Source organism: Vombatus ursinus, unplaced genomic scaffold (genome assembly GCF_900497805.2).
Source record: "Vombatus ursinus unplaced genomic scaffold, bare-nosed wombat genome assembly UNPS02014837.1, whole genome shotgun sequence".
Lineage (NCBI taxonomy): Eukaryota > Metazoa > Chordata > Mammalia > Diprotodontia > Vombatidae > Vombatus > Vombatus ursinus.
This window is the reverse complement of record NW_020954615.1, coordinates 1,777,532-1,796,632: the sequence shown is the minus strand read 5'-3', so window position 1 is coordinate 1,796,632 and position 19,101 is coordinate 1,777,532. Positions and strand designations below refer to the sequence as shown.

The following is a 19,101-nucleotide window of genomic DNA, read 5'->3' as shown; positions in this document are numbered from 1 at the left end:
CAATCTGTATTCAGAGTTCATCTCTTCTCTCTCTGGATGTAGATAGAATTTTTCATCATGGGTCCTTTGGAATTGTCATGGATCATTATCTTGATCAGAGTAGCTCAGTCTTTCATAGTTGGTTGATCATCTTTACAATATTACTATTACTGTGTATATTGTTCTCCTGGTTCTGCTCACTTCACTTCGCTTGAGTTCATGCAAGTCTTCCCAGGTCTCTCTGTGAAACCACTGGATTCATCACTTTCAATAGCACAATAGTATTCCCTCACAATCATATACACAACTTGTTCAGCATTCCTCAATTGATAGACATCTCCTTGATTTCCAATTCTTTGCCACCACAAAAAGAATATTTTCATACAAATAAGACCTTTTCCCTTTTCTTTGATCTTTTTGAGATACAGACTGCTGCTATTGCTGGGTCAAAGGGTATACGCAGTTTAATAGCCCTTTAGAAGTAGTTCCAAATTGTTCTCCAGAGTCGTTGGACCAGTTCACAACTCCACCAGCAATGCATTAGTGTCCCAATTTTTCCTCATCCCACCACCATTTATTTTTATTTTCTGTCATGTTAGCCAATTTGATAGCTATGAGGTGGTATCCTAGAGTTGTTTTAATTTTCATTTCCCTAATCAGTATTTATTTAGAGCGTTTTTTCATGTGACCATTGATAGCTTTGATTGCTTCTTCCGACTTCTTCCTTTGACCATTTATTAACTGAGAAATAGCCCTTATTTTTTATAATTTTTATAAATTTTTTATAAATTTCATAAATTTATACATTTGTCTCAGTTCTCTTATTTGAGAAATAAGGCTTTTGTCAGAGAAACTTCTTGCAAAATTTCCCCCTAGTTTCTTGTTTTCCTTCTAATTTTGGCTGCATTGATTTTATTTGTGCAAAAAGTTTTTCAATTTTATGTAATCAGAATTATCTATTTTACATCCTATAATCTTTTCTGCCTCTTGTTTGGTCATAAACTCTTTCCTTTTATCCATAGATCTGACATTTTCCCATGCTCCTCTAGTTCACTTATGGTATCTCCCTTTCTGTTAAAGACTGTAGTTCTACCAGGCTACAAAATTGTCTGCAAAACGTGGAAAGACTTTGGGCTTGGTGTCAGAAGACTCGTATTAATCACTTTCTCACTTAATCTCTGTGGGACCTTGGGCAAATTGCTTTCCCTTACTGGGCTTTAATTTCTTCATACACGAGCCAGAGATAATACAACTGATGCTCTGTTTTGTGGATTTGTCTGAAGGCTCCAAGGACAATATATATGATGAGCCCAGGCCTTTGAGGATATTGATGCTACCTGCTACCTCCTTTCCCGGGGCCTAGTGTGTGGCAACTGCTTTAATAAATGCTTATTGACTGATGGACTGATAAATTAGTCTGGAAAAGCCCGGAGTAAATCATTCCTGTGAGAAACAGAAACGTGAGAAAGTCAGGGCAGCCTCACAGGAGAAGAGGCGTCATTCTAACATGTGGGGGCCTTATGAGGCCCATGATTGTGAAAGCATGAGTGACCTCTCCTGGGTGCTACATCCTCATAGACTGGCCGCAGTGATTCTTCTTAGCTTCTGAGGGCCAAAACCTGCTGAGCTTCTCCAGACCTAACGAGTCCTGGCCTTGGTCCCCACACAGCTGCTCAGTGGCCCGGGCTCAAACCTTCCATTTGCCTTTGAGAATTTGCAGCCACTTCCAGGAGGCAAGGAACAATTTTAGGGAGGGCTCATTATAATAAGCCAAGCAAATTGAGATCGGTCACTCCTTCTACAGAAAGCCTTTCTTGACTGCTCCCCATCAGCAGTTACTAGAGCCTCCCTCCCCTTCCCATCCTGGCTCTGTATGTATGTGTGTATATGTATGTGTGTGTATGTATGTGTGTATGTATATATACGTATAGGTGTGTGTCCCCCCTGTATATACATACACTCATATTCTCTCTCTGGAGACAATATAAGCTCCTTAAAGGCAGGCATGGCTTCATTTTGGTCTTTGTACCCCCAGTTTGCAGGTGGAAATTCATAGGATGTAGCTGGAGGCCAGCCCACTTAGAAGGAGACACTAAAGGGTGTTTTGGTGACAGGTTCCTGTAATGTAGTTGCTGTAGTATTTTTGAGACCAGAGGAAGTTTGAACCAAGAATCTCTGTTTTGAGATCATCCCACTTGATATTTATCAACTGCCCTCCATCTCTCACCCAAACCCCCTTTGCCTGGGCACGTTTGTGAGAAAACAGCTAATGCTACTTAGGAGCTATTCCTTCTGCTTCTTTGTTCTTTTGAGTCTCTTTCCTGTTTTCTGATATGGTGGCTGATTGCAGGGGTAGGGGAAGAGAGGAATGCAGAATTCCCTGTTTGAAGCCCTCTCATTCTTGGAGTTACTACAGTGATTTATGGGATTCCCATAATAAGGTATGGATGAATCAGGCAAATGGCAACTGGATCTGGAGTCTTTCTGTCTTGACCCTGCCACTGACTGGCCTGCTGTTAAACCTTTCTGGATCTCAGAAAACATCGTTTTCTGAAAATATCATTGTCTAGATTGTCACGTGGGCTGACTCATGCAGATGGGTTTAAACATTGTGCATGTAGAAAATTGAATGGGGGAATGTTACGTGGTATTTGTTACCATTGATCCGAACTTTGTTGTGCCTCTGTTGCTCTCATGGTGGGCAGGGCACTCCCAGACTTTTTTAAAAGATATGCTAAACCTCATCTTAGCAGTTCAACGTTGGCCTTTCTGTTGGTGAAGTCCTTGTAATTAGATCAGGTCCTAAACCTTTTTGTGAGCTCCATAAGGCAGCAGCTGTTTGATTTCTGTCTTTGTACACCTCCTGCAAGCATACCACAGTATCTTGCACATAGTAGGGGCTTAATAAATGCTTGTTGGTAAGATCGATTACGCCCTTTTTTTTCTATCTACATATGATTTACTGATTCTCGAGGCTGTCTTGTGTGACCAGAACCACGAGTTTGCAAACCTTCAGCTCTTTTTAGCCACTAGAGGTCAGTATTAGGCCAAGAGAAAGGCCCTGAGAGCCCTTAGGCATTAAATTTCATGTTTTTAACCTGGCATATGGTACCTGGTATCTTTAAGGCTTGTAGGTGTTTTCACAAGATCACTTTCTTTTGGCATTCCAAGGATCCCAAGGTAAATCTTCTCTGCTGGTTTCCATGTATCCTTAGCCAGGTGATTGGGGGCAACATGGAATAGTTGATAGCCAGCCTTGGCACCTACTAACTCGGAGGGACCCTGGGCGAAGCACCTTCTGTGTCTCAGGAAACTCCCTGAAGATCAGAAGTTCTGGACCTGAACTCAGTGTCTCTCCCTCTTCAGCCCATTTTAGGGCATCCAGTGCCACAGTCTGGCTCTAGCCTGTTGTTCCAAGCTGAGTATCCTAATGCTGTTGATGAGGCAAATCCTCTTCCTTGATGTTCCCCTATTCCCATTTCTTCTCCCATCCTGGGCCTTTACACAGGTAATGGCCCCATTCCTGGAGTGCTCTCTTTGTTCACTTCAGCCTCTTGGGACCTCCAGCTCTTTTAAAGATCCAGCTGAAGTTCTTTTTCCTTCAAGAGACTTTTCCTAATTTCCTTTCTTGCTGGTCCTCTCACCTGTGGTGATCACGTTGTGCTTTATGTGGTGTGTGTGTGTGTGTGTGTGTGTGTGTGTGTGTGTGTGTGTGTGTAGAATGCCAGCTCCTTGAGGTCAGGGGCTGTGTATCTTTTGTATTTGATTTCCTAGGACTTAGCACATTACTTGGCACAAGGTTCTTAATAAAGTCTGATTGGTTCATTGAATAGTCCAAGTGTCTTCAAGGGTGTTTCCTCCCTGGGAGAGCCCTCTATTGATGAAATCAAAGGCCTGAAGAAAAGCAAATGAATATATGATGTCCTCTCATCAATTCTCCGTTGGTCCATAGGGGAGAATTTGATTACCATCATTAACAGATAGAACCCAGCCCTGGAAAGGTTGCCTTATAGTATGTGTCATTTCTTTCAGTAAGTATTTAAGTTCCTTTGGAGGATTCCAGTTGTGTAATACATAGTCCTTCCCTCAAGTTGGGTAGACAAGACACATGCACATGAAAAGATAACTAATAATACAAAACAGTATGCATAATTGTCAAAAATTGTGCTATACCGTTCCACAGGAAAAGGAAGATGTGCTGTAGGTGGTCAGAGGAGGGAGGGACCGCTGTTGGGGTGTGCTCGACAAGGGCGAGGAAGATCATAGGATCATGGATCTAGGATCCCTGGAGGAGCACTCTATTCCAAATCTCTTCTTTTACAATGAAGAAACTGAGGCCTAGAGAGAGCTTCACTAGCTTACCTAGAGTCACATGTGTGAAGTAAGTGGCAGAGACAAGATTTGAACTCAGGTTCAGTGATTCCAAGTTCAGTTCTCAATCTGAGGGATATAGTTTGGAAGACTAAAAAGGTAGGGCATTCCTGGGAGGAGTGGGGTTAGGAGGTTTGAACCAAGATATGGTGATGGAAATGGACTTTATGCTCGTGGGACAGTGAAGAGATCGGTCTGCCTGGAGTGGATAATTCGAGTTGGGTTCTGGTTCTGCTTGGACACCAGCAATAAGATTGGGGCAGATTTTGGAGGGTCTTGAATACCAGGCTCCAGTGTGGACTTTACAATGATTGATAAAGCCATCAGTGAACCACTGCTGTCCAGATAATAATGGACATGCTGAAAAAGATGTGTTAGAAATATCTGATGGATGAAGTAGAGCACTGAAGGGATTGAGTCTGAGATAGGATAGGATAGCCAAGTGGAGTTAAAAATGTCTGCAGGGAAGCCAGGAGCCGAGATTTGGATTGGGGAGTTACTCATTTACAGATGATGGTTGAAGCTCTGAGAACAGGGGCAGAACGTAAGAGAGAGTACAGGAACTGAAACTTCTGAGGACCTAGGAGTGCTAACAGCTACCTCCACGAGAAGAGAAGGAGCCAGAGAAGGAGCCGGGAGCCCTGGGAGTGGAGGCATTAATGATCAAAGAGCCAGGCTGTGAGGATAGGATGGGGTCATTGAGGGCTACGAAGGAGAATATTCCGAGAGAGAGAAATATTCACGAAACTATTTCAGTGTTTGGTCACCAGTACCAACTGTGCTGCATAAAAAGAGTAAGAAAGCAGAAAAGCTCTCCTCCCTCCTTTGGGGCTTTGCCCTCTCCCACCCTCTAGCCATCTTCTTTTGGTGAGCCCTGTCTCTGGAGGTGCTCTGTGGTGGAGCTGGATTTTTGTGGGTTCTTATTTAAAGTGGCATTGTTTGGGGCTCCACTTATTCTCTTGTGTTGATTGCTTTTTAATTTTCTGTTTTTTCCATCCGCCCCCTGGAAGCGTTTTGGTTGCTATTAGGCAGTAATTTGCATTCGTATCCACAACAGTGACAATGGGGCCAATTCATCATTCTGTGCTTTCGCTGTGGTGCTCACTCATCCAGTGGCCTGTCTGCTTGCCAGACCAGCATTGACTGCTCCCTTTCATAGCATGAAACAGGCTCCATGGTGCTTTAAGGCAAAATGACTTGCCCATTGACCCTGACAGAGCCAGGATAGAACTTCTGGCACTTTTATTTTTATTTGGGGGGCCCAGTTCTTTGACCCATAGTACCTTACCTGACTATCTACTATCCAGCTTTCTGGCTTGGCCCAATTTACAGAATCACAGGAGAAGGTAGATGCCTTTTCTTTGGAGAGAAAGAATTGACATTCTGTTACCCTAGGGGTTTAAGTGAGCTTGAGAATGCCTGTGAGTGTGGGCTTAATTGCAAGGCCAATTTAAAGGTTTCCAGTCTCCTTCTGTACCTTTGTTTAAGTAACAGAGGCCATTGTGTCCTTGAGGTAAGTTGAACCATGATGCCAATGGATCATGGACAATCAAAAAAGTTTCTTTTTTCATGCAAGCCTCTGGAATGCTTGGTGTTTCTTTTTCATGTTCCTGGCAGAAATTAGCTCTCATAGTTCATGTTTTTTTTTTTTCTTTCTTTTTTTACTTTTCTTGCTCACCCAGTACGTTATTGGGCTAACACCCGTTGGCATACACTGCTTTATTCTTACCATTGATGTTGAACTCATTCAGAAGGTTTGAAGGCCTCCTGCCATCAGCCACAGGAACCATTCTGCTGAGCTGGTTTCCCCTCTCCCTGTCTCCAGTGGAGAAGTGTCATACATAGAGTAGGAATTTACAACCTTATTGTTGATTCTCTGCAATCTTTTATTTCGACTTTTTTGTGCCTGCCTGAATCCCAGTCCATTTTCTGTTAGTAGTGTTGAGCTAAGCTCTAACGCTTCCTTCCCCTTTACAAGTGCACAAGGGGAAACCTATTCTTTCCTGCTTCCCAGAGATGAAGGTCATAGAAACTCCAGTGGGGTCAGCTAGTTCATTCCTCAGTATCAGGCTCCTTCATCTCCTCAGTGGAATTTCATTGGAATATTTTAAGGGAAATGGATGAACTATCATAGAATTGAAGGAAAGCAAATCTCAGTAAAACTCTGAAAAAAACTCTGAGTCTAGATGGGGCATTTATCATCCTGACGAAAGTTGTCAGAACTCACTCCTTTACCCCAAGGCGTGGGCTGCTGTGATGAGAGATCACTTTAACCTCACAAAGAGGGTAGCGTGGTTTCGTGTGAAGTCATGAGCTCTGGAGCCAGAGGGTATCTATGCAGATCAGGGGATTGGACTAAGTGGCTTTGGAGGCCTTGTCATGTTTGGAAGGATTAGGTTGAGATGTGTGAGGAGTGCCACGTCACACACTGAGTGGTTGTGCGATCCTTGGCAAGTTAGTTACCCCCTCTGTGCCTTGGTTTTCTTCTCTGTAAAATGGGGACAATAATAATAGCTGCCTCCCAGAGTTGTTTTGAGAATCAAATGAGTGAACATGTGTAGAATGCTTTGCGAACCTTACAGCACTCAAACTGTTTAGCATTTATTTAAAGTTGGAAGTGATCCTAGAGAACACTTAGCCCAGCCTCTTGAATTTTTAAAGATAAATTGTTAGGGATATCTTTTTGTATTGCCTATACTTCTCCCTGTATCCATGCTGTCCTCCTTCCAGAGAGCCGTCTTTCATAGCAGGAAGACTTTTTAGAGAAAAGGAAGAAGAGAAGGAAATCAGCAGAACTGGCCAATATATAAAGATATAAAGTGTGTGGACAGCATTACCCACACTTCTACAGAGGAGCTGGGAGGTGTCTTCTCATCTCTCTTTCCTGGGGCCAGGCTTGTTCTTTGTAATTTTGTAATATTTTCATTTGTTTTGGGGTGGTTTTTTTCCGTTTACAGTGTTGACATCATTGTGTGAATTGTTTTTGGCTCTGCTTATTAATGGAATTTCTCAATGTTATAAGAATCGATGAAAATGAGGAATACAGAGAAGCACAGAAAACTTGGCTGAACTGATGCACAGTAAAATCAGCCCACCTCTATTATTTTTATAGATGATGAAGCTGGCCTTGAGTGGCAAAGGAACCTGCCTGAGGTCTCCCAAGTGAGTGAGTTGGGATCTGACAGGATCTAACAGGAAGCTCTCTGGTTACCTTCTCATTAAGGAAATTTCAACAGTGGATTTGCCAGGTCACATTAAGATATTAAAAGTATATGCACTGTCCCGATGGATTCTTGAGGACTTAATGTGTTCACATATTTCTTTGATGTATTTTCTAGAAAGTTCTCGTTTGTTTAAAAAAATTGTGAACGTTCCCTTCTTATATGTTTTCTGCTTCTGTCCTAGGCTCAGCAGCAAAGGAACCTGGATAACATCATTTCACAGCAGCCTAGAATAGGCAGCAGGAAAAAATCCAAGAAAGATGCATTTACCAGCTTGGACACAGAGATAGAAAGCACTAGCCCCAAGTCTGAGCAAGATTCTGGGATTCTGGATGTTGAAGATGAAGAAGAGAATGAAGAGGTAATCAGGGTTGGATCTGGGGGATGTGAGATGCCCACTGCGGGGTCAGATAAGGACAGCAGTGTCTGGCTGGCTGGTAGACAGTCCATCCCTGGGTTGAGTGCCAGTGTGGCATCTAGGAGTTCAGAGCGCAAACATTTGTTGACTGGATTCGTGAAGCAGGTGAGTCCTGGAGGAATCCTTCAGCTCACTGGTGGATTCTTCCTTTTTGTAAAGGAACCATTTTCTTGAATCTGCCTAGGCGAGGTTGGTGACACAGAGATGAGAGCGTTGTTCGGGGTCTCACGGATGATTGGTTGGCCTCGTTTCAGAACCGGAAGTAAACATTTTAGGACTCGTTAGAGGAGCGCCTCTCCATGGTGGCTTGAGAGAAGTGGTATAGACAAAGAGATTCCGGAAGAGTTCAGGTGTATTTGTGGGGGTCACTCAATCCATCGTGGATTATTAAGGAGAGTTCTGGTAATCAGTATGACAATAGCTCTCATTTATGGAATGCTTTAAGATTCTCCAAACACTCTACATGTTATCTCATTTGATCCTCACGACAGTGAGGCGGGAGCTATTATCATCATCTCCATTTTACAGATGAGGAAACTGAGACTAAGAACCAGTTAAGTGACTTGGCTGGCATTTCCACACTGTTAACTGAGTCAGGATTTGAACTCTAGTCTTAGGATTCAGAGCCCAACGTCACACCCACTATGCCACCTAGTTGCCCGTTGAGGTGAATCCCTAATTATTGGAATCAGCTTCCCTACCCTCCCTCAACCTGTCACTGTCTGCCACTGTCACATCTGATGAGTGTGTGTGTATCATGTTCTTGTTGCCAGATGAGAGAGGAGTCTCCAAGGGGCTCCCTTAGTCTTGGTGTCCTGGAGACTGGTGAACATTTCCACCTTCCTTCTGACCATCCCTGTCCAGATTGTTCCTTGTCTTATGTTCCAGACTCTGCTTTTAACTGTGTGCTTCACAGATGTTCATCGTGTCTCAGGACCAGATGCTTTTCTGGGAGATTTTAATGCGTTTGGTTCTTTTTGGAAAAGCTCGTTTACAAGTCACCTTTTGAGAGTGATTGCATTTTTGTGCACCAGTGAGAGAGAATCGTGCCTCTGTCCATGGTTAGGAATCTACCTGAACCTTGTACAGTGGAGAGATACAAGCTTCATTACTGGTGCTGCCACAGAATCCAACTTGTCTGGAAAATTGCTTCATAGGAGCCCATTCTGAAGGAAACTGGGCATTTTCCTGAAGACTGGGGGATGGCTGGGATTTTCTGCACTTGTCAGAGAGGGTGGGAGAAGTGGCCGAGAGACATAGATCAGTCCTATAGATGGTGATGTCCCCTTAGCCATTTGCCTGGTGTGCTTTAGAAATCTTTTCCAGCCTACCCGGAGGGTACCTTTGTGAGACCCATTAATTGTGACAAACCGCAGCATTTCCTGATAACATTTCCCTTTTCCAAGAGAACAGACCAACTCCTTTATTTTGGGGTACTCAACTAAGTGCCTGGTATCGTGCTGTTGGAATGGAGCCCCTAAGCCCTCCAGAGAAGCCGGAATTCCTATCTTCTGTGATAACAGACCATCAGTGGAAGATAGTTAAGTGAGGAGATGAAGTTATGATATCCACATAGAGGCTTCGTCTGCCAGTGACCACTTAGCAAGTAGGAACTAGTCTCCCCATGGACTCACTCTGGGCTCTCAGGGCAAGTTCCTGTCTTTCTTCCCTAGTGTCCTTGTTGTTTCCTTCCCCTCTTGGGTCCAAAGAGGCTGAAGGCAGTAAAGGGAATGAAGTATTTCAGACTTTCTGGAAGTGAGGTACTGGCTGAATGGGATAGGGAGTGAGTATTCCACAAATTGCCTTTACCCCCAAGTCACATTGTCTTGGATTTAAGGCTCAGTTGATTTTCCTGCTTTCATCTTTTATGGCAGAGTTCAGCATTTCATTTGTCATATAAGTTCCCACTGACTCATTTTGTTTTTTTGGAATCCCTACCATATATTTATTTACTTCTCAGCTGGGATCTCTTTCTAGCAGGCATTCTTGAGCTCAAACCTCATGCAGTGAATTGTTTATTTAGATGTCTCCAAACTGGTTTCTTGGCATATTCCTTACATGGCATGAAGAAATCCTTTAGATAAGGTCTTCTGCGGCCTACTGTGTCATGCTGACCTTCATTCCTCACATTTTTCAGCAGGTCTCATCAAGAGCAGCACGAATGGATTCTGGGGAGATCGAATCTTTTTAGCTGTTATGGTCCCCCAAGGGACTTAGTCAGGGGACAACTTCTATGCAAGGCACATTACACAAAAATCTTGGGGCCCCAAATGAAAAAGGCAGCCCTGGGGAGTGAGACTCAGGGAGACAGTAAGGAGAAGGCTGCATTTGGAGTTACAGGGCCTAGTCGCTCGTCCTGATGCTGCTACCTGGGTGGCTTCAGGCAATGATAAGAAGAGCTCACTTAAAGGTTTTTTTTTTGTTTTGTTTTTTTTTTACTGCTTTTTGCTTTATGAGGCATCCTCCTAACAACTCTCTTGAGGCAGAATGCTGTTATCATCCCTAATTTCACAGATGAGGAAACTGAGGCCCAGTGGAAGTTAGATAACTGGTAAATGTTACTGGTGGTTCTTCTATGAGCCTCTGTTTTCTCATCTGTAAAATGAGTGTAAAATGACTAGATCTCCTTCACAGCTCTAACCCTATGAGCTTGTGAATGAAGAAAGTCTTTATAAAGTACTTAGTGCTAGGAATACAAATAAAAAGGAGAGTCCCTGCTCTCCCCTGTTCAGGGAGATGCACCCCTCTAAGTCAGAGGGAAGGTCAGAAATCACTTGTGTTAGTTAAGCTGTATCTGTTTCTGATATTGAACTGTTTGATAGAGCCAAGGTCTTTGGTGGCAGGAACCTTATTTTTTAGGTAAAAGGAGCTGTGGCTGCTGAGGAGACAGGGACTACCCCCCCCACACACACACACTCCCCTCCCCCCAGAAGCAGGACCAGTGATCTGGAGAGTGGAGCCCTCCTCGGGCTCTCAGGCGTTGCTGCCTGGGAGGAGCAGCTAAGCAGTTGGTGCTGATGTAGCTGGGAGAGCTGGTCCTTTCTCCACAGGGATTCCCTCAAGAACGACTTGGGGGCCTGGGCTGGAGTTCACGCTGGTGGCCGTGGGGACACTGCCATTCCCAATGCTCTTGGATTCAGGGTCCCCAGCTATGTCCCAGGGACCCTGAGGGGAGGTGGCGATGTAGATGATCACAGTTCTTTGACTTGCCTGGCACATACTGACTCCTGTCTTTCCTTTAGGGCATGTGTGTGACTCAGTGGGCTTCCTGTAATGGGAAACTTTGGGTCATCAACCAGGATGATTTATTTAACCATTATCATTTATCCCTGCCCCTTCTAGTAATAATAATGACAGCTCGCATTTATATACAGCATGTGAAGATTTGCCACGCTCTACAAATATCTCATTTTATCTTCGTAATCCTGGAAGGGAGGTGTAATCATTGTCACCCCCACTGAGGCAGACCAGGTTAATTGATTTGCCTCGGGTCATACAGCTAGTAAGTGTCTGAGGTGGGATTTGAACTCCAGTCTTCTTGACTAGTGGTGTCACCTAGCTGCCTAAGTGAACAAAGGCAGAACATAAATGTTGTCTCCCGATACATTGAAAAGGCTGTTTCATTAATTGTGATTGGAACTCTGGCCTTCCTTTTTCTGGAAGTGTACGGTCATAGTTAGTGCCCTTCTTCTAATGGCCGCTTATTTTCCAAGCCTTACTTTTTCTTCTCTTAGTAGAACCTTACTTGCAATCCTTTACCAGGTTGTAGATTCATGAATTTAAAGCCCAAAGGGGGATTTAGAGGTTCTCTAATTCAGTCTCCTTATTTTACTGATCAAATTGAGGGTGAATAAATGATTTGTTCAGCGTCCCATAGGTACAAAGTACTAGAGCAGGGATTCAGACTTTTGGTGCTTTTTTAAATTCCTGAGACAAAGCACCAAACTTGAAGGGCGGAAATAAAGTGCTGATGATAGGAAATACTTTTTGGTATGTGGGCATGGACTATAGACTGGTTGTGGGCATGACTGTAGAATGTCAGAGGGGAGCCACTTTCACTGTGATCTAAGTGGTAAAACAGTGATGAGGCATGAGGCCAGGGGACAACATCTGTCATGTGATAGATATTGAAAGGAGAGAAAAAGTTGCATTTATACATGAGCACCTGGGAGAGCCCCCCCCCCCAAGCAGTTGGGCTTCTCAGATTACTGACACCCTTAGCAGTTGGAGGGGTACAACCCATGAGCAGCAAATATGGCAGACAAGGATGGTGACCCAAGGGAAGCGCAGAGATTGTTGCGTCCTTATGATTGACACAAAATGAAATTTGGTTGGTCTTCTCCTAAAAGGAAGAATGCAATTTCTCTACTCTCAGCAAAATAGTCTGTCTTTAAACAGTGAAAGGAACGCAAGAACAGAACGAAGAAAGTCAGGGGTACTGCAAAATCAAATGTCGGTGCTGGCAAAAAGAAGGATTAAAGGCACTATGGAAGATGTTTATCTGGGAAGATAAGTTTTCATCAGAGAACAAATAAACTACGTAAAAACTTAAAAAATAGTCTGTCTTGGGGAAAAATAGTATTTCTTGAAGGGATGGAGTACATGCTTCAAGGGGACAAAAAAGTGAAAGGTGACAAAGAGGAACTCCAAAGCCATATGGAGCTGTTAGACAGCGGACCAGCATGACCCAAAGGAGTATGGTGGCGCCTTGGAGCAGTGGGACGCTAGAGGCGCTTTCCTCTCTGATGAGGACGCGCTAGTCTGCTGTGTGAGAGGAGCCATAGAAGAGCCCATGGAGATTCCCTTCCCAAAAGCAATGGTAATACTGGTGTGATTGCTGTTCCTGAAGCCAGAGGTGAAAAGTGGGATGGCAGAGTTTGGGGGCCTGTTTACATAGCAGAGGATGACTTAGGTAGACCGCTGGTCTGATTGTGGAACAGGAGCCTAGGCAGGCTTCTGGCAGCATGTTCTCACTCGCCCATGTCAGGAGAGCTTGGCCCCCGGGGCCTTGGTGAGTTAAGTTGCCCGGGGCCTGGTGTTTTGGAGGTCTGGAGGGTGAATGGTAAGAAGATGGTAATGGGGATGCCTGGAAGAGATGTGAGACGTTATCAGGTAGATCTGATACTGGCTAGATAGAGAAGACAGTATCGAGGAGGCAAAAAGAAGACCTTTAATAATTAGACTATGGTGTAGTAGAAAGAATATGAAGACCTTTGGATGTTAGTGCACTACAGCTCTGCTGAGTCAGCAGTGGCATGGCGCAGCCAAAATCTGCCCAAAACCGCATGGCAGCTATGGCTATATGAAGAGAGGCCAAGCTACTAGGTGTCGGGGTGAGAGCCCCTCCATGCTTTGCACTTGTCAATCCATGTCAATCAGCATTGGTTCTACACCCACAAGGTATAGGGCACAGTATGTCTGGGGTGTGGGGTCCAGAGGGGGCCTACTAGGATGATGATGAAGGGGGCTTAGTTCATGCCAGGTGAGAATTGGTGGAAAGAACTGGGAACGTTTCACTTTGCAACCCTCTGGTTCCATGATACCCTGGGAGTCCAGGATCCTTGTTTTATAAATGTGGCAGCTAGAGCATGGAGTATTTCAGTAGTTGGTATCTGAGCCAGGACCTTAGCCCTAGCCTTCTGACCTTTTATCTAGGGCTCTTTCTGTTAGTCTGTGCTTCAATGAAGGGACAGAGGTTAATGTGTCCAGTAAGATGGGAAATCCTTTGGTAAGAATTGGTTCATTCAGGGGGCATACAGTCTTCCATCTGAGCTTTGCCATATGATCCATTAATGGCAAATCAAACCTCTTTCCTAGCGTCTTGAAGCTGAATTTTAAAAATGATTTTGAGTAAGAAATCACTTCTCTTTGAGGATGTGCTCAGTAGTGGATAGGATCCCCACATCAAAGGGTCTTCAAGTTCAGTGACCTTTCAGTAGATTATTTCACGGTGTCCAACATGTGGTGCTAGGTGCCAGAGATACAGAAAGGCCCTTACCCTTATATGTTGCCTACATTCCACTGGCAGTGTGGGGAGTGACTGAGTGTATAGCATTAAGGGAAGTTGAGGCAGGAGAGAGTATCAACAGCTATCCAGGAGGGTTCTGTCTCTTTCTCTGTTTCTTTCACTGTCTGTGTCTGTATCCTTCCTTCTACTCTCTTCCTGTAGACTTCTTGAGTTCAGGTCAGTCAGGAAACACTTGGTAAGCACTTCCATGTGCCAGGCACTGTGCTGAGTGCTGGGAATAGAAATCAAACAAAAGACTGGCTAGCTGCTTTGGAGGATCTCACAGTCTATTGGAGGAGATAACATGCAAACAGCTCTGTACAAACAAGACAGATGCAGGGTCAATTGGAGATAATCAGGAGAGGGAAAGCAGCAGCATTAAGGGGGATCAGGAAAAGTTTCTTAGAGCATGTCAGACCACCATGGTTTCTTATCTCCTTGTCTTCCAGAAAGTCTTCTGTAGCTGCACATACATATTTGGTGAATGAATAGCATCTGGTCTTTCTCTTTAGAATTTTCTGCCTTAGTTTCCCCAACTTTCAGGTGTGAGATTAATGGAATTAAATTTCTGTTTAGAATGAAAACTGTGTGATGTAAGGATCATATAATCTCTGGGATATACAACTTATGACTATTTCTCTTTGATGCCAAAGTAAGCAATCTAAGGTGTTCTCCTTTTATTGATTTAAATTCTAGTCATCACTCAAGTTCCAATTTCTTAATAAATCATTGAGTAACCACTCTAGTCCACACAGGTTTCTTCATTTTCTGAACTTAAAGTCTATGCAGTAGCATTTGTTTTATATAAATTAGGCTTATTACATAGTTAGATTGTAATTTTCTTGCGAGTAGGGATCATGCTTTATCCCCTTCCCTTATTACCCTCATATACCTAGCCTGGTTCTGCAGATTTTTAAAAGAAATTTTTTTTATATCAGCAGTAAATATCTATAGAAGAAAACATTGGGGTCCTTTCCTTCAGACACAAGAGTTGTACTATTGACTAAACAATAGGAAAAGTTTTTCTTCTACTTAATGTAGACAGTAGAATTTTTGGACTACAATAAATGAATGAATTAATATACTCCCTAGGAATTTGTTAGGGGAAATCAAAATTACAGGATTAAATACCATTATCCATCAGGGCAGGATACTTTGTATTTGCCACTTCCAGCCAGTCCTGGACCGTATACCTCATGATTCTAAAACATATAGTCCATGTCTGAATGCGTCCTATATTCCCTCCATTTATAGGAAAATCAAATTAATGCTAAATTTGGGAGTAAAGGATTTCAGAGGATCACACTGCTCTAGGGGGGATATTTGCCAGGTGTTTTCTGAATTCTAAACATAATGCAGACAGGTAAGACTGATCTCCTGAATGCAAAGAAGATGTCCTTTCAGTTAAATAGATGTTTTTTTCTCTTTGCAGAAGAATGTCTGGTACATTTTAATAGCTTGACATTCTGGCTAATGCTCTGAAATGGGCACCAAATGTCTGTTTTCATTTCTTTCTACCCAGAATGTGTTTTTGGATGAACTGGTAATCCAAAGTCTTTTCAGTGTGGAAAGTGCCTCAAATCATCAGTGAACAACATATCTAGATTCCAGAAAAGCCTTTATCGTACTCTTTATGTATGCCAGTCCAAAGGCTTTGAAAGGTTTCTTAAGAAAGGAATAAATATCCTAAGGTATGCTGAAATAATGCTTGTGATGGTGTGTGTTCTGGGACACAGGAACAGCAGAGCAAAAGCAGGCTAATGGGCCTTAGGCTCCATCTGCTCTCTGCAGCAGCAGAGCAGGTGAATATTCCATGATGAATTTCTTCTGTGGTATTGAAAATAGGGGGCATCTTCCTTTCTTGCTTCCCACAGATTCCCAGTAAATGGGCTGGGAGTTTGATCATTGACTCATTCGTATTTAGGCTGTAGGTAATTAACTTCCATGCAGAAATATCACAATTCTTTGTCTTCATGTAAATGTAAATCTTTTAAGTTTAAGGGCAAAAACCACTTTTTAAAACAACCTCTAGGTTTTCTTCCTGGTTAAAGAAAAAAAAAAAGACTGAATAGTTGTAGCTGATAAAGTCCCACATTATCCATTTAAAACCACCACAACTCTTTAAATGCCCCACGTCTAGTTAATATCTCTTTACATGTACATCTTTCCTAAGTCTTACCCAGATAGGATAAACCACTGATATCTCATGTTTGTATTCTTTTTTCGCTGTTTTAATATTGGCATCATTTGAGAGACCTGGCTAGTGATTAGAGAATGTGAATATATCAAAAGTTTTAAGTACTAAAATTTTTTGAGATTTATCTTAATCTGAACCATACCTTGTATTCCTGACAGTTCCCTGTTCTTCTATTTTTCCTGTTTCTACTAGGAATCTTCTTGCTTTTCCTATAAATCTTATCTGATGAGACCCTAAAGACCAGTTGCCGAATACCACTGTCTTGATCCATATTTTGTTAATATTGATTCATTTTCTTCCCTGGTTCTCTCATCACTAGATTCTCATTTCATCTTTTCTGCCTCGTAATGGTTGGTGCAGTTGTATAGATAGGTGTTATAGAGGAGGACGTCTTACCCTTTGTGAGGCAGATTTCTTGAGAAGGGTAATAGCAGCTTTAATGTGGCTATTGATGCTAATGCTTTTTCACCTTGGGAGAAACTGTTGTGCTGTGTTAGACTACATTTCATTTCAATATTTTGCCCTTGATGGGCACCAAGGAGTGTTTTGTAGAAGAGCTCCTCGCTTGGGTTGTGAGGCCTTTTTTTTGCTGGATTGAATTCTACTGAAATGGCTGTGGCTGTAGCCCCAGCAGGAACATTTGCCAGGCTGTATCTCCACCAGGTTACTTCCCACGGTGTTGCCTGTGGACGCTGGGCTGGAAGCATTGCTATTCTCAAGGCTCTTGGACTCAGGGTCTGAGGAAGGATGGTTGTCAAGGTGGTGAGGGTGGTTTGACTTGCTTGGCACATAGGCCTCCTGTCTCTCCATCTGGAGGCCTGGCTGCTTCAGCCATGCCAGTTCTTATATCCTATATATAGCCATTGGTTGGATAGAGGTTGGTGGGGGTGGCTAGCCCCTTTGGCTCAAGAGCTCCTTCTCCAGATGGTTGTTGTGAGGACCAAGCGGGAAGCAGCACGATTGATGTTCTTGAGGGGCTGCCCCTTCCATTGCTCCTGGGCCTATTGCCTTTTGGTGACAGTTGGTCAGCTTGGGGATGTAAAGATGAAATGTGACCCAGTCTCTGCCCTGCACTGCAGTTTACAGTCCTAAGAACAGCCTTGACTTTAGAGGTTAAACGTGCAGCCTACCCATCCTTGGGCAGGTCCTTTCACCTCCTTGAATCTAACTCTCCATAGAGGCAGTATTGGAAGATAGATTATCAAAGGTTCAAGTTAGGAACACCAGTGAGGAATTGTTGCAATAGTTCAGGTGGGAGGTCTGGAGGGCCTGACCTAGGGTGATTTTGTAAATGAGGGTTGTGCAGGTAGACAAGCAGAGATTTGGCATTTGATGAAATATATGGCCTTGTTGAGGTTTAGGGGTGCTGGGACCCTGAAATCATGATACATGGGCCCTTCCCAAATGTATTCGACCCAAGCTTTCTTTCAACCAAAGACAAGGTTTATTAGAACATTGGTCATATTGGGCAGACTCTTAAGGAATCTAAGCATTTGTATCTTTAATGCAAGTGGGCCAGATTTTAAGAATCTAAGCCCTTGAATGGAGACAAGATGGACCTCATATAAAGAAAGATTGTGGGAGGGATCTATAAGTGGCCAAGTAGTTTGGGGTGACTGGAGGAGGGGTCTCAGGAAGATCTGGATGGGAGTGGCCAGTAAGCTGGGGTGAACAGAACCCCTGGGACCTGGACAGAGTGACCAAGGGAAAAAGGAGTCTAGGTAGGATTAAGGGTGGAAAGTAGCCAGGGGCCATCTAGAGGTAATAGACAGTGGAGGGCTAGGTAGCAGAATTGGGTCTAGGTGATAATGAAAGGCCAGTTGATAGGATTATAGCCTAAGACATGGGGAAAGTCCAGAATTTTTCCTTTCTGGGGTCCAAATCTCATCCTCATCAGAGTGAATGCCAGTGAGGAATTGAGGATGATACTGTTGTTGAAATGTGGGTGACTGGAAGGATAATGGTTTCTTCTATAGTTAATAGAGAAGTCTGGAAGAGGGATAGGTTTGGGGAACAGGTCTAAGTTCTGTTTTGAAAATGTTGAATTTAAGGTGCCCATGGTACATTGAGTTTAATATGTGTATTAAGAGATTTGGGATGTAGATTTGGAGCCCCAGAGAAGGACTTGGGCTCCATATATTTTGGAATCATCTGCAAAAACAAATAGAATTAAATCCGTAGGAGGTGTGATGAGATCACTGATGAGACCTTATCGAGGGAGAAGGGAAGAGGAAAGGTAGGACCCAGCCTTGGGACACCCACAGTTAATGGGTGTGACGTAAAGATCTAGCAAAGGAGATCGAGAATCAGTGGTCAGATGAGAGAAGAACAGAGTGACTGCAGAGTCGTGAAAACCCAGAAGGGAGAAAGGATTCAGCCTGATACGGAGAGGTCAGGGAGAGCGAGTATTGGGAAAAGGCAATTATGTATTTGTTGGAAACTTTGGAGGCAGCGGTTTCAGTTGAATAATGAAATCAGAAACCTGAGTTCAGGGGTTTGAGAATCCAGTCGGAGGAAAGGCGCTAGAGGCACCCAGTGTAGACATCTTTCTCAAGGAGTTGAGCTGAGAAGGGCCAAGTGATATAGGATATGTCTAGCAGGCATGGCTGGATCCTCTGAATGCTTTTTTAAGGATAGGCAAGACTGGGGTATATGTATCGGTATCAGAGGGGAAAATAGAGAGGGGGAATTTAAATACATATTTCTATGTTATAGACAGAAGAGGGGGATATGCCAGGAGTTGGAGAATTGGAGGTAGTGTAGAGGGATATAGGCTGGTGTCACTGGGTTAAAGAATATGTGTCTGGGAGTGAGGGGTAAGAAGACTGGGAAGGTAGGAGGGCACAGATTATGAAGGGCTGTGAATGCCAAGTAGAGAATTTTCTATTTGATCCTGGAGGGGTGGGAG

The 19,101-nt window shown here is 43.5% G+C and overlaps 1 protein-coding gene across 3 annotated transcripts in view; it reads left to right on the top strand.

The window, feature by feature from the left end:
* EXOC6B (exocyst complex component 6B) overlaps window positions 1-19,101 on the top strand; it is a 607,320-nt gene that overhangs the window by 217,163 nt on the left and 371,056 nt on the right. For all 3 annotated transcript variants that reach the window (XM_027839975.1, XM_027839976.1, XM_027839977.1), the window contains exon 7: window positions 7,756-7,932. In XM_027839975.1, the coding sequence (XP_027695776.1) occupies window positions 7,756-7,932 (177 nt within the window). The remainder of the gene's footprint in view (window positions 1-7,755; window positions 7,933-19,101) is intronic.